This window comes from Lygodium microphyllum, chromosome 24 (genome assembly GCF_053477565.2).
Source record: "Lygodium microphyllum isolate KBCC chromosome 24, Lygodium_microphyllum_v1.1.10, whole genome shotgun sequence".
In the NCBI taxonomy this organism is placed as follows: Eukaryota; Viridiplantae; Streptophyta; class Polypodiopsida; order Schizaeales; family Lygodiaceae; genus Lygodium; species Lygodium microphyllum.
In genome coordinates, this window is record NC_141158.1 from 41173744 (window position 1) to 41199733 (window position 25990).

A 25990-nucleotide genomic window follows, 5' to 3' on the forward strand; every position below is an offset into this window, starting at 1 on the left:
CATGAATAGCCCATTTTGGAGGAGAGATGGAGGAGAGAGAAAAAATGAATTTGGATCTTCATGCATATGCCATCAATCTCCGATCTAATACTGATGAAATGGAGTGAGGAAATTGAAGATTAGGCTAGTGTGATCAGATTAGGTGGTTGTTTATAGGCCCCATAGCCCCCTCTCATCAAAATCGTCATGTAGGAGAAGAAGACATCATTTTTCCCACACACATTGCAAAAACACCCCTCCCCTAATTCAAAAAGTTTTGGGGCTGTTTGAGCTCCCAAAGGTCATCTCTTTTCATTTTCAAAGTCTCTTTACACTATGCTTTGGTATTTTTTACCCTCTTCCTACCTAGCCTCTTTGGCTACTTTAGTGTCTAACATCGAATTTGAAGTCTGACAATTTCTACATGTCCATCTCAAAGCCCTGCACTACCTACAGCTTGTTTACACCATTTTAGCACCTGAAAAAAGTATTAAAATTTTGAGACCGCTACGAGATTCGTCTTCAGAAGTGATTTTAAATCCCATCTTCAATGGCCACTTAAAATTGTGAGATCCGCATTCGCTGCTTTGAGTTTTTCCTTACATTCGTAAAATTTGGCACATTTCTAGCATTCTCCAAGTCATAAAATCTTGCTCTCATTGGCGACCATGGGATAGGGCGACTTAACTCATCAAATCCACGAACTAATGTGCACATACAAAAACCAGAAAGAGCATCAAGCTACTACAAGGAAAATACACAACAAAACACAAACACAACTCTCATCCTACCCACTGATAAAATCAAGGCATGAAGATCCATAAGGAATGGAATTTGGTTATTTCAACTATAAGTATGTTCCTACCATTTAAAATGACATTACTATAAGTAATTAATGCACTCAATGGAAATATCCAAAAGAACATAGAGTTCACATAGGGTATTTGTGTGCTCACTTGTGATTTTGGCAAGGACTCGCAATAGTTGATGGATATCTAATGTCGACATACTTCATCATGGATATCATGGAATGAGAGTGAAGGATAAGAATTACAAAAATGGATTCTTTATGTGCACAATCATAAAAAATATTATGTCATTCACGGCCTTTCTCTTCAATTATTTGATCTCTCTCTCTCTCTCGCTTCTTCTTCTCTCTCTCTCGTCCCATTTTCTTTATCTACTTTGTGTGTGTGTGTATTTTTCTCTTTTATTCTATTAGCTCCTTTTGTTTTTTCATTTCAAAGGGGTGGAGCGAGGGGAAGATGGTCATTTGTTAGACAAAGCACGATGTTCATAGAATATACCAATAGTTAGTGATAAATTTGACGCTACATTACAACTTAAGGAGGCACGTGAAAATTTTTTGTAAGCAGGATACTTTTTTGTCTCCTATATCATATTCTCAAATCTTGATGTTTTGCCATACATAAAGTACGCTGCAACCATCTTGCGATTTCCCACCTAACCAAATTAGCTTGAATCATTGAATGGAACACGAAGATTGTGAGGAGCAAACACCTATTTGCTTGATGTGGCCATTTGAGTGAGCTTAATCCACGAGGGGCGGGAAGAGATGCGCTCCCACCAATCATTGACATGCTTGCGTGAAGTGATGAGGTGAGGCAATTTGGCAGAATTCATGAGGGACTTCATACGTGGGAGATGGGAGAGGTCGGCGAGACTGAAGAAGTTTCCAGCAAGAAATGGGCTCTTAGAAAGACGGGCTTCATAAACATCTAGAACGTACTCGAGCTTCTCTATGTTGGCCTTCACCACTTCCTCATCTGGGGACAATCCTTTCTTAGGAAGAGAGGCTAGTTGGTATACTAGAGTAGATGCTGCTACATGAAAGTTCTGAGACTCCACTTCTAACCATTGCTCCACAATCGCCCTCTCCTCAAGTGTCGTCCCATACAAGGGGCTTCCTTGCCCTTCATACTTTGAAGCCACATACCTTATTATCGCCCGTGATTCTGCATGCACAAGTCAAAGATCATCACGTATTAGCTCACAATCATGTTCGCAGGTAACTTATTATAGCCCATGACACGAAGTAAGAGGGCCATATATTGTTGCAACACCCAAGAGAACAGGGTCATACATTTCTTCAACGCATGAGAGAGAGAGAGAGAGAGAGAGAGAGAGAATCTAACCAAAGATAGTTAACTCCCCGTCTTGGAGTACCGGTACGACGCCGAAAGGCTGCGTGAGCAGTCAAGAGAAAATTAGGAAAGGAAACGCAGAATTGAAAGATCACGGGCAGAGCTTGCTGTAGATGGAGGGTGCTGCAGGTGCGTAAATAATCGATGATACCTGGAGTGCGAGGTAGTTGGGTTGCTTGTGGGCGCGGCTGGCAAGATCCACAGGAACGAGCTCGAAATCTTTCACCTGCTTCTCGAACAGCGCTGTCAGCACACGCGCGGTGCAGCTCGAGGTGGCAACTCCATGAACCTTCATCGTCTCTCTCTCTCTCTCTCTCTCTCTCTCTCTCTCTCAGATTTGACTGCTACATAACAAATGATGCCATGCTAAAGGTTTATAAAATGCACCATAGTATTTGAAGTGATGCACCTACACCTTGAGAAGTGTATCTATTATTTAGCTATGATTTTAGTTTACATAACACATTACTAGGTGCTTTGTACCTAGTCTCCTCTTGACACTTCATGCTTGGGGCTCGTGCTACACACCAGCTTACATTTCACACTTCACATGAAACTTTGAAGCACCATTGTTACTATAATGGGTTAACACGTTTCACATCTTGATGCATATCTTACATGGCAATATGATTCTCTTGGCACGTTGCATGAGATTTCTCCCATTACTTTGCATCAAGCTTCAAGGTGCATGTTTCTTTATCCACCTTTATGATATCATGAAATAAAGAGAAAGAAACCATAAAATTGAAATTACATAAGTAGCTTCATATCAAAATTGAACTATAAGAATACATGAAAGTAAAAGAGAACACCTCAATGAGAATAATAAAGATAGAGAGTGGAGAATATTAAAAGCATGGGAACGTATTGACTTCTTTGTGTGTGTGTGTATCTTTATGTGGTAGTGCATAGAGTGGCTTCACAAGCATAAAGTGCATTTCACCTTGGTGTTTGCCTTGCTCTAATGTGAGTTGCAAGAGGTATCACATATTATATCAATATATGTTGCCTATATATTATATTATATGCATTTTATATTATATTCTATAATATTGCAATATAATTATACATGCTCACCTTGTTTGTGTGAATGGTACACATGGAGGCTTGATAACCTAGAAAATGATAAATTATTCATGCTTGAATCAAATTTATGTATATAGGCATGTTAGCTCTTATACCTTCTAACATATTTTAATGCATAGATAAAATGTTTTTTTTTTTGAAATTTGAAAGAGGTAAATTATTGTAATGCTTAGAGATAGACATGATGGGCTCCAAACATGAGCAATCTCCAAGAAAAATGGCTTGGTGGTCTGGGTGGGCTAGGATTGGGGCACTAGTAAAAGCAATCTTCAGGGTCTAGATGGCCTTCTCAGCTTCTAGGGTCCTTGAGAACTTTGAGTTTCTTACGAGTCTTGTGAGTGGTGTGACTATCTTTGAGTAATCCTTGATAAATATCATGTAGAATTTGGCAAAGCCAAGGAAACATTGGACATCGCGGATACATGTGGGTATTTGCTAGTCAAGAATAGTCTCGATCTTCTTCAAATCCATGAACTTTCCTCTCTAGGAGGCATTGTAGATAGTTGCATTTCATTATGTTCTACACTCTTTTGCCATTGCTCTTGGGTCTGTCCACTTGTGGTGCCTAGGCTTCATTTTTGTGGTGCTACATGGGGTGCACATGCTTCTCTCGATTCTATGCGAGTAGGTGAGACAGGTATGCTCCCACTAGAGCTCTCATCGATTTTGTCTTCTAGGATGGGCTATGCATCCTTTAGGTGCTCTTGGGCCTCTCTCACCCACTCTTTGACCTTGTCAACCACTTCTAGTTGGTGCCTCGGATTAGGATAGTCCCCAACCTTGGCACTCCCCTTCTCCACTTTCTTAGGAGCAGATGTCTCCACTTCAACATTTGTGACTTGCTTACCCTTCGTTAGTGTAGTGGCACTATCAGTTTTGAGTGTGACTTTTTTCTCCACTGTCTTTCTTCTCCTCCTACAACTCCTCTTCCCTATGGAGGTTGTGTCAAGGTTGCTAGGTCAAGGTAATGAGATGCTGGCATGTCTTGTCTACACCCTGGTCATGACATTCAATGAGATGGGAGTGGCCTCTCCATCGAACGTCTTGACTCTAAATAGTCCCAAGGGTATGGATGGCACGATAGCTTAACTAGTGGATGCTTTTTGCCTAGGGCATTTGGCATACAAATGAGTGATTCCACACTTAGGGCATCTCATGTTGGCCTTTTCTTGATTAACTTGCTCTCATTTAGGGCAAAAAGATAAGATGTGTCCTAGTGGCCATAAGTCTAGTATACGATAGGTTCTTGGTTCTGACCTCCTAGGCCTCTACCTCTTCCTCGACCTAATACCATCACCGGTACTAGTCTAAAATCCATTAGAATGGGATTACACTATTCATCGTATGAGATGTGAGGGTTAACGTAAGCCTCTTCTTCATCGAGCTCCTTGATATAATGCAGTACAGGGTCACTTGATGGTGGATGGATCATAAAGGGTCCAAATGGTCTAGGTATGCCCATAGGGTTGATGTCCATCCTAGGGATAGCTAGCCCTGAATCATTGGGTACGGAAAGAGCTAATAGAGCTCCACTTCTGTAAGGTGGCGGTCTATCTCCTAGGTAGTAAGGATAATTATATGGGTGTGGGTATGTCAATCGCCTCAACAATTGGCAATGCATTGCATCATGGCCAAACCTATTACAATGGGCACAGAGTTTGGATCTAGGATCCATGCGCTTGAGTGGAAGGTGGTTTCCTCCACAATGCAGGCATTGCATGTGAGGTCTTGTTGCAGGCATTCTCATCATCTCTTGAAGCTTAGCCAACTCTAGCTTCATGTCCACCAACTCTTGGCTCTAATCCACATTCTTTCCTTTCTCCTAAATGCTATGGCTAGATCAATCACTAGCGATTGTGGCTCTCTCTCTGAGGTTCTAGAGATTGTGCTATCTCAGCTTATGGTCCTTGAGCTTCTCTCTTTGAGCAGGTTGTCCACTCGTATGGCTTCTTCAAAGACCCTAACTAGCACATCCCTTTGCAGGCTATAATTGCCCACTAAGGCCTTGTAAAGCTCTTCACTTCTAATTCCACTTATGAACACAATGGAGACAACTCATTCGCTAGGTCGCTTTGTAGTTGGGATTCTCTTGAAGAGACCACACATGGGTGATGTAGTCTAAAATATCCTCTTTGTCCTTTTGACTTACATTCATCAATCGAATCACAAGATTATTCGAGTACCCTGCCTTTGAGAGAATCTCATGATTAAGAGACTCTTGAGGTTGTTGAATTTATTCCGTGTTCATGTATATCCTTTATCCCCAAGGCAAAGACCAAAAGCTATGTGTATTGATCAAGGTCCATTAGGATGTTGGTGCCTCACATACCTACTTAAACTACTCTACAAAATCATACATGTTGTTATCGGGTTGATACTTGTCGAGTTGCTTGGAAACTACATGTATCTTCGTTTGGCTTTTGGAATTTGGAGTAGAATCTAGCCTTGTTAGCAATGACATTGCTAGGGCTTCTCCTCTTTGCTCCACAGTTGTGTTATCTATGAGTCACTTTGTGAGAAGCTCGCTTAATGTGGATTCAAGTGCTATTTCCCTCTCAACATTGGGTCATGTCCTAGTTCTATTGGTAAGTGCTAAAAATCGCTGGACCTCTTGCATTATTATCTCCTACCTTAGCCTCTAAGTTTATTGCTCCTAATTATAGGTGGCTATGCCTTGAAGTGCTTTCTTTGCTAGTCTTTGCTCTTCATTGAGGTCCACTACTATAATGTCCTTTACTGGTCTTCGGTTGTAATCCATTTTGGCTTGCAAGTTGTATCGATTTATCACTTGTTGGATGTCGATTGGGAAGTTCCCCAAGTCGATCTCACTAATTTTGGGTTTTGTGTTGGATCCTAACATTTCATCAATCTATTGGGCTACTAGGGTGTTGATTAGACTGATTAGCTTGGGTAAGATTAAGTCCCTAATCATGTCAACTCCTTTCACTCTCAAAGCAGCTTGCTTTGAGCTTAATATCCTCAGTCGTGTGTTCAAGATCTAGGGGTCTTCTCCTATTAGTGGGTTTGTTCAGTCTTGCTTATCTTGCATATGAGTTCCTTGTTTTTATTTCAAGTAGTTCTCAAATTTCCCTTCATGTGTGGTGTGAAATCATGCTTTTAGCTTTCTAGGTGCACTTCAAGTGATTATTTATGCAGTGTGTGACTATGTTGAAAACAATGTAGTGCATCACACACTTTTGTAGACTCCTCCTGCAAGTGGTGGTGGTCACTTTAACAGCTTCATTTGGGTCATTTAAGATGTCTCAGATGGGTGGTCTATTGTGTTTGCAATTGCTTTCTAGGCTGCTAAGTCACGATTTTTGGAGTTTGGGGGCTCATTAAGTCTTTCGATGTGTGTGGAGACCTACGGGGGTGTTGCTCAAATCCGAATTGGGCTCTGTCTACTAGTCTAAGGCAGTCTATCTTTATTAGCTTTTAGGTTTTTGTTTAAGCATCTTAGTATCAGGCATTTGATTTCTAAATCAGACTCTCCTATTCTAGATTTAGTCAAGGTGGTCGACTTGGACAGTTTGAGTCAAAGTATGCGAGTCTGATGCTCTGAGTTGGAGTGCGTGATTTTGGGCGTTCGAGTGATTTTGGTTCGAGTCGCTAGACTGTGTCTAAGTCAGGTAGTCCGATCAGTGTAGTTTGAGGCAGATAAGTGATTGTGTCTGAGTGGACAAGTGGTCTAAGTGTTGTGAGTTTGAGCATCTAAGTCTGGTGACTTGGGCGAGGAGAGGTGTGTTTGAGTGGACAAAATTCAAATAGTCCGATTAGGTCAATTGAACCTTGTGGCAAGTGTCCAAGTGCGGCAGTGAGTTACTGAATGACAAAAAATATTTAACAGCCCTGCTCATGCCTTGATAATGATTGCATCTAGGGAGTAGACATTGATCAACAAGCACCAAGTGATGTATAGAAAAAACCTAGAGGGCCAAAGTATACTATGATGAAGATCAACACGCATGATCTCTCCTCTTACATCTCTCTCTCTCTCTCTCTCTCAAATGATCAAATGAGCTCTCCGACCTATTTATAAAGGCCTTCACTACTTAATTCTAATATTTCCACTTTCTTCTCTCTGATGCATTATACACAAGAGCTCTTTTTCTCTCCCTTTTTTATGTTCGGTTTATTTACCACAACAGAAACCCTATTGTGCGTAACCTTCTTTTTCTTGTTTTTTCTTGATCCTAATGCATTCAAAACACAACCAAATGCCTTCACTAATCCAACCTACTCATCTAGATCCAAAAAATCAGAAAACTTACTTGCTAAGGAGATCAAATACCTCTTCAAACTCCCTCGCTTCCTGCCTATCTACTTCAAGCACTCAAAGCTTGAATCTGTTTGTCCTAGCAATGGAACCAAAATGTGGGAACTTCTCACTTCACATCCAAGACCCACGGACCACTTATTGCTTCAAGCGTTTCAAGTCAAGTGCAATGGCCACCTCTCACATAGTTGTACACGCTCTCATTCCTATGATTATAGTGAGCTTACCTCGATGCTTGATCGATTTCCTCCTCCCTCAAGCACTCTGGTATCTCTACGATCCAAGTACAAGCTTCAAGCAAGATTGATCCTTAAGCTCCATGCTCCATTGTCACATGCATGAGACAAGAGAAGATAAGAGAAGAGAAGAAGAGAGGAGAAGATGGAGAGCTTCTTCCCCACGGTCCCTCATGTTGAGATATCGAACTCCACTCGTGATACGCCAGGGTGACCGTTGTGTATTTATGTCACCGACTTGTCAGTTGCAGATGCGGTTGGTACACCGCCCCTGAATAATAGCTACATGATAGCTATCCTTATCTACTCTAGTTCGTGGCTCAGTTAGTATGCCACCTTAGTTAGTTGAGTTTGGTTTGAGACCCATATCTAGGGTTCTTCTATTTCTTTGTACTAGAGTTCTTTTGGCTTACACAACTAAGAAGAGGAAAACTGTTTTCAGCCTCCACCCTTGTGTGTATTCCCCCATTGTGCAAGCAAGAAAGATACAAGTGAGACTCCTTCCTTCTCTCCCACAATCTTGACATGGTATCAGAGCCTTGTTCGTGGTAAGGAGCTCAAGAAAGCAAGCCAAGCTCCTGTTGTTCTGGTAAGAGGAGCAGTGTTGCTTTCATTTTCTGTTTTGGGAGCAGATCTCTGCAGGTAGCACAGCCGGAAAGTGCAGGAGTGCATTGTCTCAGGTTGAGACGCCCTTCGCGGTGAAGCAAGAGGGCAGTATATGCTGCGGGCAAGGGCTTTAGCCCTTGGCGCCCTTGGCGAGCTTATTTTTTTGATTTGAGGCCATTTCGGGGCCTGTTTTGGAGGCGGAAGTTTTCTGCACGCACTCAGGAAAAGGCCCAGTTTTATGCTGTGCAGCCACTGTTCTACAGGTCGATGAATAGTTACTGTAAAAATTGCATTGTATGCTTGTGCGCAGAGACATTGGGAGTTACAGAATCATCCCTGTTGCCTGTTGATGCAAAATTGTCACTAGGAAGTGACTGTGTGATCAAATACCACTTTCGCCAGTTTTGCAGATTTTCCCTTGTGAGGGTGAAGCTATGGTTTTTGCAGTGACAGAATTTTTTGCAGTCTTCTGTAATGGCATTTGATTCTCTTTCACAGATTGTCACTGAAAAGCTTGACAAGAACAACTTCCAAGCATGGAAGTTTAGAATGACGAATTTCCTTATGGGAAAAGGATATTGGGAATTTGTTGCAGGAAATGAAGAAGAACCAGTTCTTCCTGATGTTCCCAATCAACAGAAAATACAGGCATTTAAAGCATGGCATGAGAGAGCCAGGAAAGTTATGTATTGGCTGTCTATTAGCATTTCAGACTCTATGATTGTGCATATTCAGGATGCAAGTACGCCAAAGGAGGCATGGGATACTTTGTCAAAAATGTATAGCACAAATACGCAAGCCAGGAAAATGCAGCTCAAGCAAGAGTTGCACAATGTGCAAAGAGAAATTATGAGCATCAACGACTACCACATGAAGGTGAAGAAGATTGCAGATGCACTTGCTTCCATTGGGTCACCAGTGGAAGATGATGATTTAGTTTCTGTGACCTTGAATGGTCTAGGAAAGGATTATGCACAGTTTCGGACATCCATTTCAGTTCGTGAAAGATTTCCTGATTTTGAGGAGTTAATTGCTCTTCTAATTTCTGAGGAACAGAGAAATGGTGGTGCATCTTCTTCAGGAGGAACTTCAAAAGAAGTTGTCTTCTACTCAAATGCTGGAAGAGGTAGAGGCAGAAGTAGAGGAGGCCGATTTGGAGGCCGTGGTAGAAATCAGAATATGCAGCAAACTCAAGAAAACCAGTCCTATGGAGGAGGACGTGGTAACTCTAGAGGCAGGGGGAGCCAAAGAGGTCGTGGTGGATGGCAAAGAGGTCAAAATGCAAACAGTAATGTTGAATGCTACTACTATGGTAAAATGGGTCATATGGCTAAAGACTGCTATAAAAAGCAGAATGACATCATGAATGGAAAACTGCAACAAGGGAATTATGCATCTTCTAGCAGACAGGGTGATGACAGAAATGAGCATTTGTTCATGGTGCAGCACATGAACAATTCTGTGACAAGTGCAGAAGAAAGCAATGATGTATGGTATGTTGACTCAGGTGCATCAAACCACATGACAGGTCATGCAGAATGGATGGAGGATGCAAGGAAAATGGAAAAACCAGGATTTGTGGAGACTGGTGATGATACTGCAGATCCTATTGTGCAGATTGGAAAAATTCCCTTGTCTATGCAGGATGGGAAAAAGAAATACCTGTCCGATGTATTTCATGTCCCGAATATCACCAAGAATCTGGTTTCTGTCGGTCAAATGGTTGAGCAGGGCTTGCAGGTCAGATTTAATCCTCATGGATGCTTTGTTGAGGATATGAAAAATAAAGGTCACTTGATAGCAAAAGAAAAGAAGAAGGGCAGAATGTTTACGTTGGATGCAGACATGTCTGAATTGAGTGCAGCAATGTTTGCACATGGGACCGGTGTAGTTGCAGATATTGATATCTGGCATAAACGCATTGGTCATGTTAATGTACAGCGACTTAAATCAATGCAGGCCCAAAATATTGTTACAGGATTGCCAAAATTCAAGGTTGCAAAAATGCATAAGGTATGTGAAGCCTGTCAGTTTGGAAAACAGGCAAGGAAACCATTTCCTAGACATGTTCAAGAGAGTAAGAAGCCATTGGAATTAATCCACTCTGATGTGTGGACTACTAAAGCTGCATCCCTTGGAGGCTGTCATTATTTTGTCACTTTTATTGATGACTATAGCAGAAAAGTTTGGGTGTATTTTATGAAAAAGAAAAGTGAAGTTTTTGGGCATTTCAAAACTCTTAAAGCTATGGTTGAAAAAGAAACAGGTCTGCAGATAAAATGTCTAAGGTCAGATGGAGGGGGAGAGTACCTCTCAAATGAGTTTGCAAGGTTCCTGCAGGAGCATGGCATAAAGCAGCAATATTCATGCAGTCATACCCCACAACAAAATGGAATTGCAGAAAGGAAAAACAGGCATATTGGAGAGGTATCTCGTGCCATGCTCAATGAAAAAGACTTGCCAGATTTTTATTGGGCTGAAGCAGTTGCTACAGCAGTCTACATAATGAACAGGACTCCCACTGCAGCAATACATGGAATGACTCCAGAGGAGAGGTATACTGGTAGGAAACCAGATATTTCTCATTTAAAAATTTTTGGTTGCATTGCCTATGTACATGTGCCAGATGAGTTGAGATCCAAGTTGGATCCAAAAGCTGAGAAGTGCATCTTTATTGGTTACTCTCTGCAGCAAAAAGGGTATAGATGCTATAACCCTTCTACTCGTAAGTTTACACTGAGCAGAGATGTAGTTTTTGATGAGATGAGTAGCTGGTATAAACCAGTAAATGTGATTGATGATGTAGATGCACAAAATGGTAATGCTTCACAGAATTCACAGCAGCAATCACAAAATATTAGTGGACCTGGAGCGTCTTCTAGCAGTGGTTCACATTCTTCACCATGGACAGGCAGATTGAGATCAGGAGAATCTTCTCAAAGTAATGCAGATAGTGGTATGCAGGTATCACGAAAAGGAAAAGAGAAGGTTGATCAGCCCATGTTTGATGTGAATGCAGGTCACTCTTATGTGGATGGTGAATCCAGTGGCTCAGAACAGAGCATTGATGATGAGTTGGGTATTCCTTCTATTGTTACACCTGGAGTAAGGAAGACCAGGGATGTTTTGAGAGCACCTGGGAGTGAACCCACTTTGCGCAGGTCTACCAAAGTTAGGTATCCTGTGGATAGGCTGAAATATGATGGATTTACAGCCATTCACTATGCGTATATGGTCAAGGTGATACAGGAACCAGAACCCACTTCTTTTGAGCAAGTCATGGGAAAAGAAAAATGGGAGAAAGCCATGGATGAAGAAATGGATGCCTTGGAAGCAAATGCTACATGGGAATTGGTACCTTTGCCTAAAGGTAAAAATGCAATTGGTTGTAAGTGGGTTTATAAGGTGAAGCACAATGCAGATGGTTCTGTGAACAGATACAAGGCAAGATTAGTAGTCAAGGGGTATGCACAAACATATGGCATTGACTATGAAGAAACATTCAGTCCAGTTGCAAGGATGGCAACCGTAAGAGCAGTCATTGCTATGTCTGCATCAAAGGGATGGTCTTTACATCAGATGGATGTAAAGAATGCCTTCTTGCATGGTGATTTGCAAGAAGAGGTCTATATGGAGCAGCCACCAGGTTATGTGCATGCTGTTTATCCTGAGTTTGTTTGCAGGTTGAAGAAAGCCTTGTATGGCTTGAAGCAAGCACCTAGAGCATGGTCTGACAAGATAGGACAATATCTTGTCACTATTGGCTTTCAGATTTCCAAGGCAGATTTCTCACTTTATGTGAGAAAAACAGAGAACGGTATTATGCTACTTGTCATTTATGTTGATGATTTGATTATGACAGGTGACAGTGATGAAGATATCCTTCATGTGAAAATGCTATTGAAGCAGAAGTTTGAGATGAAGGATTTGGGATAGCTGCGTTATTTCTTGGGCATTGAGGTGATTAGATCACCAAGTGGGATACAGCTCTTGCAGAGGCAGTATGGATTGGACATGCTGTCCAAATATGGGATGACAGGCTGTAAGCCTATTTCAGTTCCTTTGGAGCAGAATGTGAAGCTAAGCGCAGATGCAAGTGAGCTTCTGGAAGACCCTACTAGGTACAGACGCATAGTAGGAAGCTTGATTTATATGACTATTACCAGGCCAGATTTGAGCTATGCTGTTGGATTGGTAAGTCAGTTTATGCAAGCTCTAAGGAAATCGCATTTGGATGCAGCTAGACGCATACTCAGGTATGTGAAGTCCACATTGCAGTATGGACTATTTTATGAGACTGGGGTTCAGATACAGTTGCATGGATACACTGATGCTGATTGGGCTGGTAGTATTTCTGATAGACGATCTACCAGTGGATATGTGTTCTCTTTTGGGAGTGCTGCAGTCACTTGGAGCAACAAGAAACATCCTACAGTTGCCTTGTCGAGCACAGAGGCTGAGTACAGGGGTGCAGCAATGGCTGCATGTGAGGTAGCTTGGTTGCATAAGCTACTTTATGATATGCATCAGTCTACAGATGGGCCAGTTGTCATTTATTGTGACAACATGAGTAGTATACACTTGGCAAATAACCCAGTCTATCATGCTAGAACAAAGCACATTGAGGTGCATTATCACTATGTGCGAGAGAGGGTTTTACTAGGTCTTATTTATCTAGTTTATGTCATCACAGAGGATCAGGTAGCTGACATATTCATGAAGGCATTGGGCGCAGAGAAGCTGCGCAAGTTCAGAGGCCTGCTTGGTGTGCAGGAATTGGGATTGAGCTCGAGGGGGAGTGTTGAGATATCGAGCTCCACTCGTGATACGCCAGGGTGACCGTTGTATATTTATGTCACGACTTGTCAGTTGCAGATGCGGTTGGTACACCGCCCCTGAATAATAGCTACATGATAGCTATCCTTATCTACTCTAGTTCGTGGCTCAGTTAGTATGCCACCTTAGTTAGTTGAGTTTGGTTTGAGACCCATATCTAGGGTTCTTCTATTTCTTTGTACTAGAGTTCTTTTGGCTTACACAACTAAGAAGAGGAAAACTGTTTTCAGCCTCCACCCTTGTGTGTATTCCCCCATTGTGCAAGCAAGAAAGATACAAGTGAGACTCCTTCCTTCTCTCCCACAATCTTGACACCTCACCCTCACAGACTCACTCCTTCACACTCTCATACTCCCTTTCAAGCAGAAGCACAAGTAAGAAAGAGTAAGAAGAAGAAGAAGAAGAGGAGGAGAGCTACCTTTTTCCACAGACAAGAATGAGCTTCTCTATTCAAATTTTTGTTTTTTATACGAGCTCTAATCCCTTTTGGGCACCCATCCCCTTATTTACGTTATCAGGCATTTTAGCCTAGGTCCTCTTTTCCTATTTCCTTCTATTTACATTGTGGCTTCACCCATGCACGTATACTCTTTAAAAATTGCACAGTGCTCTTTTACAAAGATTTAGGGGCACCTTTGCATTTTAAAATGTGTCTCTTCCATTTTGGCACTCGGTTTAGATTTTTAAGGTGTCTTTGAGCTTTTGGCCCTTTTCCCTCTTAATTTTGCTATCAGGACACCTTTTTTTGCTTGCCCTATATTTCACAATTTTCTTTTGCTTCCTTCTTTTTATATTTTTCTTTTCTTGCATTGGGGTTAATAGAAAGAGCGGGGGAGAGAAAATATAGAGAGAGGGAGGTAAAGAAAGAGAGGGGGAGGGGGAGGAAGAGAAGTAAAGAGGAAGAGAGAGAAAAATAGAGAGAGAGAGGGGGGAAGAGAGGAGGGAGAGAGAAACAAAGAGAGAGAAAGATTAACAGAGGGAGTGAGAGAGAGATAACGAGAGGAGAGAGGAATAGAGAGAAATAAAGAAATGAACGAACGGAGAGAGACAAAGAAGGGGAGGAAAGGAGAAATTGAGAACAATAAAGAGAGAGAGAGAGAGAGAAAGAGAGGGAATGAGAGAAGGGGAGAGAAGCCAAGAGAAAGGGATGGGGGTAGAGAAATGAAGAGGTAGAGAGAGGGGGGAGAGAAGGAGGGAGCCAGAGAAAGAAATAGAAATGTAGAGGGGAGAGAGAAAAAAAGAGGGTTGGAGGGAAAGAAGCAAAAACAAAGAAATAAGAAGGGAGAGAAACAAAAAGGAGAAAAGAGAAATATAGAGAGAGGGAGGGAAGGAAAGAGAGAGAGGGAGAGGGAGGGAGAGAAAGTGGAGAGAAGCAAGGATGGAGAGAGGAAAAAATAGAGGGAGGGAGGGAGAAGGAGGGGGAGAGAGAAAAATAGAGAGGGGATGGAGAGAGAGAGTGTGTGTGTGAGAGAGAAACAAAAAAAGAGGGGAGGAGAGAGAATGAGAGAAGCCAAGAGAAAGGGATGGGGGTAGAGAAACAAAGAGATAGAGAGAGAGGGAATGAGAGAAAAATAGAGAGATGGAGGGATGGAGAGAAAGAAATAGAAACAAAGACATTGGAAGGAGAAACAGAAATTTAGAGAGGAGAGAGAATAATAAAAAAGAGGAATGGAGGAAAAGAAACAAAAACAAAGAAATAAAAAGTAAAAGAGTAAAGACATGGACGAGGAAGAGGGAAGGGGGGAGAAACAAAGAGAGGGGGTGAGGGAGAGAGAAATAAAGATGTGATGAAAAAGGGGGGAAGAGAGAGATGAAAAGAGAGAGGGGGAGAGAAAAATAGAGAGAGAGGGGGGAGAAATGAAGAGAGGGAAAAAATAAAGATACGAATGGACAAAGAGGGGAGAGAGAGAAAAGTAGAGAGAGGAGAGAGAAACAAAGAAAGAGGAGGGAAGGGAAAGATAGAAAAATAGAGAGATCAACCATTAAAATTCAATCAGCCATTTGATGGATCCCATGCACATTTTCAAGAATTTTGGCAGCTTGTTGTGGAACCATGTCATAACAAAGAGAGACATCCTAGGGCCATGAATGGATTTGAAGTGAGACGTAGTCAAGCAATCATAGTCTGATTGTCTATGCTCATCCCAGTCATGGAGAAGTAATCTTCCATTTTTTTAATCCAAATTTTAGCATTATTTTATATTTTCAATCCCTCAGTGTTGAATTTAGGCAACTTTACTTGCTTTAGTAGAAAATTATTTTCCTATTGATCAATGAAAGAGATTGGTGGTGGGGATATCTAAAAGATTCAATTGAATTTTAGATAGACTTATCCATACCATAAAAAGTTCAATTTTTATTGCATAAATATGTACATTGCTCAAGCTTTAGAAGGATCTTTTTGATACATGAGTAAATCTAGCAACAAACATTTTCTTAAATAAAGAGATTTATCATGAATTTGAAGAAGACAATATTGGCTTGGCTATTTGGGGAGTCCTTTGATGATATATATGCTTTGCTTCAATCTTCTATGTGAGCTATCCTATTACACTACAAGATATAGGCCTTATACCGATGTTAAAAGCGACAAAACTGCAAATAACAAAATTTTCCCCCGTCGTCGCAAAAAGCGTCGTTATTGGCGGCGCCATAGAACAGTCGATATCAGCGTCGGTACCGATGCTGATAGCGATGGTTTTTGCGACGAAAATAATGATGCCAATAATGACACGAGCAGTAAATTTGTGAGGCTAATAGCAACGGTAATAGGGATTATTATTTTTTTGTATTAGAGCCATACAAAATAGTTTTTGCACTGTGTACAATGCGATTGCAAACAAAAACAAAGTATACCGAAATCATAACACTGATACATGAAATAAATACATGATCGCATAATAAGCGATTGGTACAATCATGACAAGATATCACTAATACATAGAAAATGTCTACATAGATCAAGTGACCAAAAAATAAAGATATGTGAGCTCCAGGGATCCAAGGGCGAGCTACATATCCTCGCCCTCCGAAAGCTCGTCCCGCCTCAAAGGAGCATCGAATGGACTTTGCAAAAAAAAAGAAACAACAATACATCAGTCCACCATACAATAATGCATTCTAATTAAACATGGTAACTACGGACAAGAAAGATGAGTGACTTACAAGGCCGCTGCATCTATACAATCGGTCGATCAATGAAGTGAGACCATGCCTCTCTGCATATCGAGTCATCTTAAGGCCGGTCAGATCGCGATTTGTGAGAGAGTGCTGCAAAGAAAACAAAATGCTAACTGTTAGAAACATGATTGCTAGTACAAAGGATATTGCAAAAAAATAAACAAGCAAAACAAAAGAAAAGCTTACAAAGTCCTCCAAATATGTCCTGTGGCCGCCACTCCCAAGATGATGGACCACTCCGGCCTCCAGTCGTGCCCTCGCCACCTCGCGCTGCTGACTCCAACGTCCTGGAGAATCTGTAGCCTCCTTCCTCAGTCGGCGCCAGTCATCCGCATCTAACCACTCGGGCTTTTCAGCCCCACTCTTGATTGCCTTGCGTGCATCGGATCGTCTGTGTGACATATATGCACGCATGCAATCCATTATCCAGCCCATAGAAAATCTATCTACTGAGGCTGAAATCGGAAACTCCTCATGCAAGGATGCTACTATGTAGTCTTTGCTCCCCTCCGGTATGTTCTTCCAATGATCAAAGACGTTGTGCCGAAAAACTTGTTGGCACAACTCTCTCATGCAAGCCATCACCCTCCTTCCCTCATCATTCATGATGATGGCTCCTTACCTATCATCGACTAGATATGCATATCCCCCTGGGGTCTGCCCAATATGGGTCCTCTTCCATCTGCGTCCATGCTCCTGGGCATATCCAGGAGACCCCTGTGCATCTGGTGTACCAACCGGGGTAATATCTCTCGGAGTGGCATCCATAGGGGTGCCACTTTACTGACGGCTGAAGTTTTTGGAGTAGATGTCCCCACAGGTGTGACAAATCCTGGAGGTGACACAACTCCAGTTGAACAACGAGACGGAGCACTACGTCCGTACCTCCACAGCATCCACCTGAGCTTGAGCCACACTCCCTAGAACTGCCACAAGAGCGAGGAGTCGCACATGTATCCATGTCAACCGCGGGCTCATTGCATCCGTATCTCTGCAGCATCCCCCGGACCCTGAAGCACTCCCTCCCTCTGGCCCAAGTCTAGAGCGTTGAGCTCGTCTGCTCGAAGATGAAGCATCCGATCGCGCTGAAGTAGATCTCACAGAGTGCCCTGACGAAGACCGGGACAGCTCCTGGTCTGCCATATCTCTGAATCTCGCGATCTGGTCTAGAGACATGCATGTGAAGATATCCTGTAACTCCTCATTGCTCATCCCTCGACTCCACCTGAAAATGTCACCTGCACAGACAAAAAATGATGTTAGAATAATCAATTTAAATCATATAAAGCACAGTAATATAAATCCTAAAAAAAGATCTCACTTAAAATGCATATCTTATGTACCCTTATAAGCGATTGGTCAACGAATTGAGTAAGTGGATGCTCCAAGTATGAAGTATCCTATGGTCCCATGTCAATCTCCTGACACAACTCCGCATACACTGGAAGGTCGATAGACATGTCACCACAAAAGGATGAGTCCACCTCATTCTCAAAGAATTTTTGACTCCTGTATTTCCATCATTGTTAGTCGATGCTGGTTCCAAGCTTTCAGTGGCCTCCACCCCTTGCAATATCGACCCCTCTATTTGGATATTGTCTTCATCTATGCTCGGAATATCGCTTTGATCATATACTCTCGCACTTTGGGGAGTTGAAGGTATAGCATACCACCATCGAGGTTGTCAGGGGTTTGGATAGAAGATTACTTGTTTACAAACACGTACAAGAGAGTTTAAACCATTGTGACATGTACCATGTTGTAATACAATTAACAAACAAATGAGTCCATGCACCTGTTCACAATGGGCCGGCAACGCAAAGGTGTCACGCAAATCCATCCTTTTTTTTTTCGGAATCTATTTCGAGAAATCCAGATGGATCTCGTCGAACTGTTGCTCCAGCTCCTCCAAGTACCACTTTGAACCACTGCACATCGAATAGTATCATGGAGAAGCTATGGTAATCCACCGTAACAATACTTTACAAGTTTCCAAAATACTCCATCTCATCCACAATCGTGTTCGGATCCGTTGCTCGTCGTCGGCTCTCTTGCTCGAACCTTGCCATGATACCATAGTCCATTGTGGAGCGCATTTTGTCAATACGCTCCACGCGAAAAATGCCGTCCACACGACCAGGCTGCACTATATATTTTGTATTATACATTGAAACACTCAAATTAGATGTCGCATATAAAATTTAGATACGACAAATCCTAAACACCTCATCACCTTTGGACTACATCCCCTCGAGAATTCCCACTCCTCCATTGAGACCTCTATCCCTTCATGAGACGCTACGGTCAAAGCTCCATGCAACCATCACATTGACATGAACCGTGGCATCTCCTCCATGCCCTCGGGATATCGAATCTGTTGATGACACGTAGTACGTTGGAATTCAGCTCGCGCTTCCTCTCAATCTTGCTAGTGATTTGGTACCTGGCGAGCCACGTCTCCATAGAGGCATGGTGCAACATACAAAAGCGATTCACCTTCTCCTCCATTGAGGCATCCATTCTTTTTTCTACCCCATTTCCAACCACCACATCTCCAGTTAATCTTGCATTGTCCTTCAGTGACCATAGCATTTCGTTGTCTGGATCCGCCGTTGGTAGCCATTGTGAAATATGCACTAGCGCCTCGGACACCAACCAACCTTCAGCCATTCTACCTTCTGGCCGAGCTCATCGTCGTACAAAGCCTTTCAGGGTTTTCATGAAGCGCTCCAAGAAGAACATCCATCATGTATGGACATGTCCAGCAATATCCACTTCATCTACAAGATGCATAAGAAGGTGGATTTATATAGTAAGCATGCTGGTGGGTGGGTATTTCTCAAAGAGACAGACCATCTCCACTACTCCTCGCCTCGCGGATTCAATAGAGGATGTCTTAATCTCCTTCTGTGAGATCCATTGTACCAAAGTCAACAACCTGTAAATAGCCTCGCGTATTTCTAGAGTAAGACATCCTGCGATCGCGATCGGTAGTACAAACTGCCACAAATGAGAAACTATTATGAATAATGGCTACACTCCAAATAGCAAAATGCGCACGCCAATTACGATCCATTTGTAGTACAAACCTGACATATCTTATGCCAGTCATGGGATTTTAGCCCTGATAATTGGTCGTCTTTAGAAAATGCAGACCTGAGAGAATGCGTCATACCCATCGGAGTGTGGATAGACCTGACTACTTGCTTCACAATGCACTCTTCTTTAGTGGAAAAAACCCAAGGAGTACAAGGTAGCTACACACGACCATCAGCACTCGACTGCGACCAAAGCGCCTCCATCTTGCCTACCTCCTTCAAATCCATTCGTGCCCCTATAGTGTCTCTCTTTCCTATGATGTGGTCCCATAGCAAGCTGCCCACATTCTTGAAAATATGCATGGGATCCAACAAGTGGTTGACCTATAAGTGGGTCCAATATGGTAACTCGTAGAAAACTGAGAACCGCCGCATTCCGTTTGGATGTGATTCCGCATGGACCATTTTCAACTCGTACCACTTGCGGCGCTTATACGTGTTGGAGATCATCCAAGAAAATCTTCCCTGAGTTCATAATCCTCTGGCAAGAAAGCAATGTGTCCTTGATATACCATCTTCTTCATGGTTCGTGACCTTCGGGAGTCTAACTATGGCCCGCACAATGGACATGCATGATAACCTGAGGTAACCAGACCTGTTCCAACACCACGACCCAGTGAATACAAGCTTGAACGATGTCGAAGGGTTTCAAAAACAAAGTCGCAACCACAGAGGACCTTGACTAATTTCAGAATAGAAGATCAATCAGGTGAATAAGAAAAATGAGAAAAATGATGTCAAATAGTATTCATATTTCTACCATGAAGTTTGCAAAATACAAGATGACTTCAAATCTGTTCAGTCCACTGATTTTAGGCCTCTTAATTTAATTCTGCTGCATTTGTAGATCCTTGACCTCAAGTCATATGTGCAGAAATTCAGAATTCAAATATGCAACACTATTGTGATCTTCTTGGATTCTGATGTCAATAATGTGCGGGAAACTGCCATCAATGAGTTTACAAACAAGAGGCATGAACTGTAATAAAATCTCTTTACTAATATCTCGAACTGTGGACCATCCTGTGTGGAAACTGTATTTATCCACCAAGATTGTCAATGTCTCCCGAATTCGTAGTCATTGTTCATATTTAGAGCCATGGAAATCAAAGATGTGTCATGAGAAAGGGAGTGTGTTGCAACGACGGAGTTGCAAGATGTCCAAAGGCCTGATGACAATAAGGCTCTATTGTAGTTGCTGCTTTTAGAGACTAAGGGATGAATCCGCGGATGCTACTCAGCGCAGGTTGTGAAAATGGAGTACGTTTTGGATGATGCCAAGAAGGATGGATCGATACTCAGAGTGAAGAGGAGGGTGGCTATGGCAAAGTGTGGCTGACTCTTCGTCATCCCATCATCTGCTTTGCTCCTCCCTCAGCTACATCGTATGATGTGTCTCGTCCTTTATCACCTTCAGCTCTATGTCGACTTGTGCAGTCTGGACTTCTTCCTCACGGCTTCATCCTTGTTACCCCCGTTGCAGTCTTCTCTTCCTTGAATTTATCTCGTCAACAACTTCCGTAGCATTGGCATTACCATTCGGTGGTTGCGGGGTACAAATGAGCACTCTTAGCTTCTTCAAAGAAAATTACAAATATCTGCTAAGAGAAATTGGCGCGCTGAGTCTTAATGATGACGAGGTCGTTGCACTTCGGCTTCTCGCCGAACTTCTCCCAAGACTCATCCTTGCTCATGGAGATCACGAAGTAGGCCAACCCAGAAGGCTTCATCAATCGTCTCAGCCTCTGCCTTTTCTTCTTCTGCTTCGTCGCCTCCCTCATTCTTCTTCAGGTCCTCATCTTCTACTACAACTTCGCCCCCTCCGTTCGATCCCTTTTCCCAGCAGCATCCTCATCCTCCGTCACCTCTGTTAGCGGCAGTGTTCGCCAATGATCTCTCTATGTCTCCTTCTACTACGTCGAAGTTCCTTCGTTCACCTCTTCTCCGTTTGCTTTTCACTCTCGGCACCCTGTGTCGTAGAGCCTCGTTTTTCCCACCTCCTTCTTCCCAAGTTTTCGTCTTCCGCTTGCTTTTTCATTTTCTCCCCCAATTGTCTTTTTCCAGCGTCGTCCGCCTTCCTCCACAGTCGATCTCCCTCCTCCCCATAATTAGCTCTTGAATCAACTAATTATCATTCCCATTCCGAGATTCCCTGCGCCCCATTCAGTGAAAAAAAAAGAACACCCATGAGAAATATATTTTTCCCAAGCTCTTTTGCCGCTCGTCGCTTGTAGATGTAACCTATTGTGTGCAGCATAGGCTCTCCAAAAGCTGCTTCTGAAAGTTCTTTTGCCCATTCTATAAATGCTTGTCTATTATTGACGAACAATTCTAACTTCTTCTCCAAAATTTCCACAAGTTTCATTTCCCTCTCTTTTTGTACCTCCTTCATCTTCTCTTGAGCTCTGACTGGATCATCTGTTCCTAAATCTAGAGATGCCATAGTTGCCATTGCCAGCTGGCTAATGTACTCCTCAAAGAGTTCGCTGCCAAACATCATTACAACACAGCTGTAGGGTCCAACATGCTTTCCTTGGAAAGAGAAGATTTTCCATATCTGTCATAAGTTTCTCTTTGTTGAGGATCACTCAATACTTGATATGCCTCTCCTAACAACTGAAAATTCGAAGCAGCTTGAGGATCATTTGGATTTTTGTCCGGATGCACCCTCCTTGCCTTGTCGTAGTAAGCCTTCTTGATGGCAGCAGGGCTCGCATCAGGGCTTACACCTAGGATATCATAGAACTCGGTCTCCTTCACCATATCCCCACTCACAAACCAGAAAGGGCCACTTACACCATACTCCCATGCAACATTAGAGCTTTGCAAAATAGTAGCTGCCCAAGTCCACTGTGATACAATGATACCCACAATCAAGCCTGTCTTGATGCTCCTACCAGCTGTATTGAACCATTCTGAGGTGTACTGAACATCAAGCAAGCTCCCACATTTGGCATACATATCCACCAATGTACTTCAATTTTCATCTCTTGGAAATAATTTAGTACTTCCTCACAAAGCCCATAATCGACATATCTTGAAATAAGTGTAGCCCATGAGATTGCATCTCAAGTTACCAATCTATCAAAAACTCCCTGTTCTTCTACATCACATTTAGCATACATGTCAACCAGAGCATTGTTGATTAATTCCTCTTGCTCCAAACCCTCTACACTATATTTTCCGCATAGAATGAAAGAGCAAACATAACGACTAAGTATGTACAAAGTATCAAATCACACACACAACTTTTGGGTGGTTTTCACACCTCGAATGCGCAGCAATACGACATCCACCCCCTCTAATCCTGCGCATCCTCCGGATGGGCCAACTACCCATGATCATTATCATCAAGATCCACAAACAGATCAATCTCTTCATTATGCATTTCCGGTATATCAACAAGATTATGTGTCATATCATCTGTCTCTTCTATTGGAGTTTCTTCTCGTTGCTCTTCTCTTTCAAATTCTTCCAATGCATAATCCTCATCATCTCTTTTCTTGAAAATCTTGATTATTTTTCTTGCAATAGGCACTCTAAGCACTGTCCCATCCAATTCTGTCAGCTCATATGTTGCATTATCAAAGACATGTCTGACTATATACAACCCAAACCATCTTTTCACCATCTTCCAGAAAATCTGCAATAACTTCCTCATTTTCCGCATGGCTCTAGTGTGGCTCTCATCCCAAAATAATTTCTGCCCCTTTCGAAACAGCTCATATAAACAATCTGCTATGTGTGCAAAATGGGGTATCCAAATCATGTAAAACACACAAGCTCCAATGAATCTCTGTATCTCTGAAGTGGTAGAACAATACTCCATAATCTTGCCTATAGAATCCACCTTCTTATCCACAGTCTTGTATTTCGTGTCAATCCTGGCTTCATTATGCTCTTCTGCATTACTCAAATATTGCTGTAAATCAGCAATTCTGCACTTCAATGGCTGAATATCCTCAGCCCTCTGCTCTTTGGACTGCATAGAAACAGCCCTAAACTCTGGATGCTGAAATATTTCAGCAGTAAACTCTGTTGGCTGAAAGTTTTCAGCCCTCTGTGTCTTTGAAAGCTGATCATAACCAGTTGGAAACTCTATTTGCTGAATTTCTTCAGCACTCAACACTCTTTGTTGAGTTACCTCAGCCTCTGACTCAATCTGTGACACAAAATCTGCAATTTCATGAAACATGTCCAGGGACTGCACTAATATATTACTGTGACAATTCTGCATATCAGTTTTCAGCATATCTCCCATCTCTGTCATCGTATCTGCACAAATCACACTGTCATACATCCCATCTATGTGCTCATCATCCTCCAAAATTCCTGCATTTTTCAAATTTTTTCTCCTTCCTGCATATATACTGCCTGGCAGCTCTAGGCAACCTAGAAGTCTTCTGATAGCTCATTGAACTGTTTGCTGAAATCCCAACAAAACCGGAGGAGAAAACACCGCTGCCAGGAGGCGAGAACTCCAATCTCCTCTGCTCTGTACCACCGTCATCTCGCGAAACGGCGGTACCTAATGAAAACCTGAATTCCTCACAGTGGGCAAAGGTGCATCTCTGAGAGTATCCCTGTTTCTAACATGGTTCACACACACAGTCATAAACTGAACTGCTCTCATACCATCTTTACTGCGAATCCGTGCATAAGCAGATCCATCATCCATGACCTTTGTTTCCATGCACATCTCTGTGATGAATGGCTGTCCAAGAATTATAGGATAAGAGCATGAATCCTGCACAAAGAAATGAAAATCCTCCTCTACATCTCCAATAGAAACCCTGACACTAGGACATGCAGCATACAAATCACCTATAGTGTTATTGGCAGCTCTCATACGCCACCCATGCTCTACATCCATAGGCCATCTGTTACTCTCATAAACTCCACGAACTATGAGATTAATCTCTGAACCATGATGCACCAATGCAACATAAGGCACCTGTTTCTCTCCAATCTTTACCATCGTCTCTGTAGTTGCCCTAGCCCAATGGCTCCGCAAAAAGTGACTACGCGGTATCAAGACAGGCTCATCAATTTCAGCATAATGCATAGGCTGAACCCTCTTCTCTACCTGCAGAAAAACAGAAGCATTTTCAACCATAACCTCATCCTCATCCTCATCCAACTTCCCAATCAAAACTCCCTGTGTATTAGTGGTAGACAATGCATGTCTTTTTCTCTTCAAAACCTCCTGAAACTCTCTTTTCGAGATGCCCAAAATCTCAGAAATAGTGAAAGTCACCTCACTGCCAAGTATCTTATCATTAAAGATTTTCTTCATGTCCGTAGATGTCTCAATATCGGACATCACTGACTGCTTTCTCTCTCTAGGCTCTTGCCTCTTTTCTCTCTTTTGAGCATCTTCCATCTGTCGATCTGGCCCTGGTCTTGAAGACGGTCCTGCAGTAGGTGGAGTAACAAACTCACCCCCTGTAGTCTTCTTAGCTGCACTTGGATTTTCTTCATCCCTCTTACGCTTCTCCTCAACAAGCACATCTGCTCCCTGAGACTTAGCCAAATAAGCATAAATAGAGTACCTGTCAACAGGCAAGTCCCAACCTGTCTCTGATCTGATGCTAGAGCCTGCACTAGTCAAAACAGTTTGTTGAATTTTTCCCTTGTTTGCAGTCTCCATAGCATAAGTCCATAGTGCTGACTGAGTCTCTAATCCCTTCTCAATCTGGACTCCATATGCATAAGCATCACCTCTAGCTGTCACATAAGAAGTACGCGTAGCCATGTCATCCACTAACTTCTTCATTCCACCTTTACCAAAGTTGGTAGAAAGTGGAGCTCCTGTCTCAGTCAACCAAATCTTACCATCTTATCCCCAATATACCACATTCTTCCTCCTTGCATCCTGAAAAGATTCACAATCCCTGCAATGCTGATGGTCCGTACTATCACACCAAATACATCTCCGATCTCTCCTAGGTGCACTAGGAGCACTCCTAGGTGCAGTAGGAGCACTAGAAGAAGTAGTAGGCGCAGTCGAAGCAAACTGCTCTTTCAACTTTCCTACCAACTCCGCTTTGACTGACTCCAGTGTCAAATCTGTTATGCCTTTGATTATGTCATCAAGAGAGGTAGGCACCGATGGAGCGGATGGTTTTGGAGCAGAAGGTATAGGCATCGGTCGTGGAACAAGAGGAATAGGTGGAGTGGAAACAGTAGGCATAGGCCAAGAAACTGGCTGAGGAGGAGAAGAAATAACAGGGATAGAAGCAGGCATAGGAGCTGATGATGGTGTAGGTGTCATGGAACCATTCTGTAGGCGAGTCTTCCATATCCTCCTCTTGGTCAAAGTCGAGACTGCATCCTGAGCATCCTGCCAATCCGTTTTAAGACCCATAGGCTTCGTGCGATCCTCAAGAAGCTCACCCAATTCTTCTTGAAGAGCAGGATCTGCAGCTTGCAAGAAAAGCTCAACTTTTTCAACATCCAATGCTCTTTGTTCAATGGCATCAAGCTGAGTATACCTCTCTTCAAATTCTCGAATCAACTCTGAAGCAG

General features: G+C 42.6%; 1 protein-coding gene and 1 pseudogene across 1 annotated transcript; both read right to left on the bottom strand.

The window, feature by feature from the left end:
* Positions 1 to 1272: 1272 nt before the first annotated feature.
* On the bottom strand, positions 1273 to 2489 carry LOC148015004 (glutathione S-transferase F10-like). The gene is made up of 3 exons (XM_087665292.1): positions 2296 to 2489; positions 2136 to 2184; positions 1273 to 1955 (listed from the first exon to the last, which is right to left on the bottom strand). The coding sequence occupies exons 1-3, from the start codon at positions 2437 to 2439 to the stop codon at positions 1501 to 1503; spliced, it is 648 nt and encodes a 215-aa protein (XP_087521418.1). The 5' UTR covers positions 2440 to 2489; the 3' UTR covers positions 1273 to 1500.
* Positions 2490 to 21593: 19104 nt separating this feature from the next.
* On the bottom strand, positions 21594 to 22225 carry LOC148015005 (chaperone protein dnaJ 10 pseudogene; annotated as a pseudogene).
* Positions 22226 to 25990: the final 3765 nt, after the last annotated feature.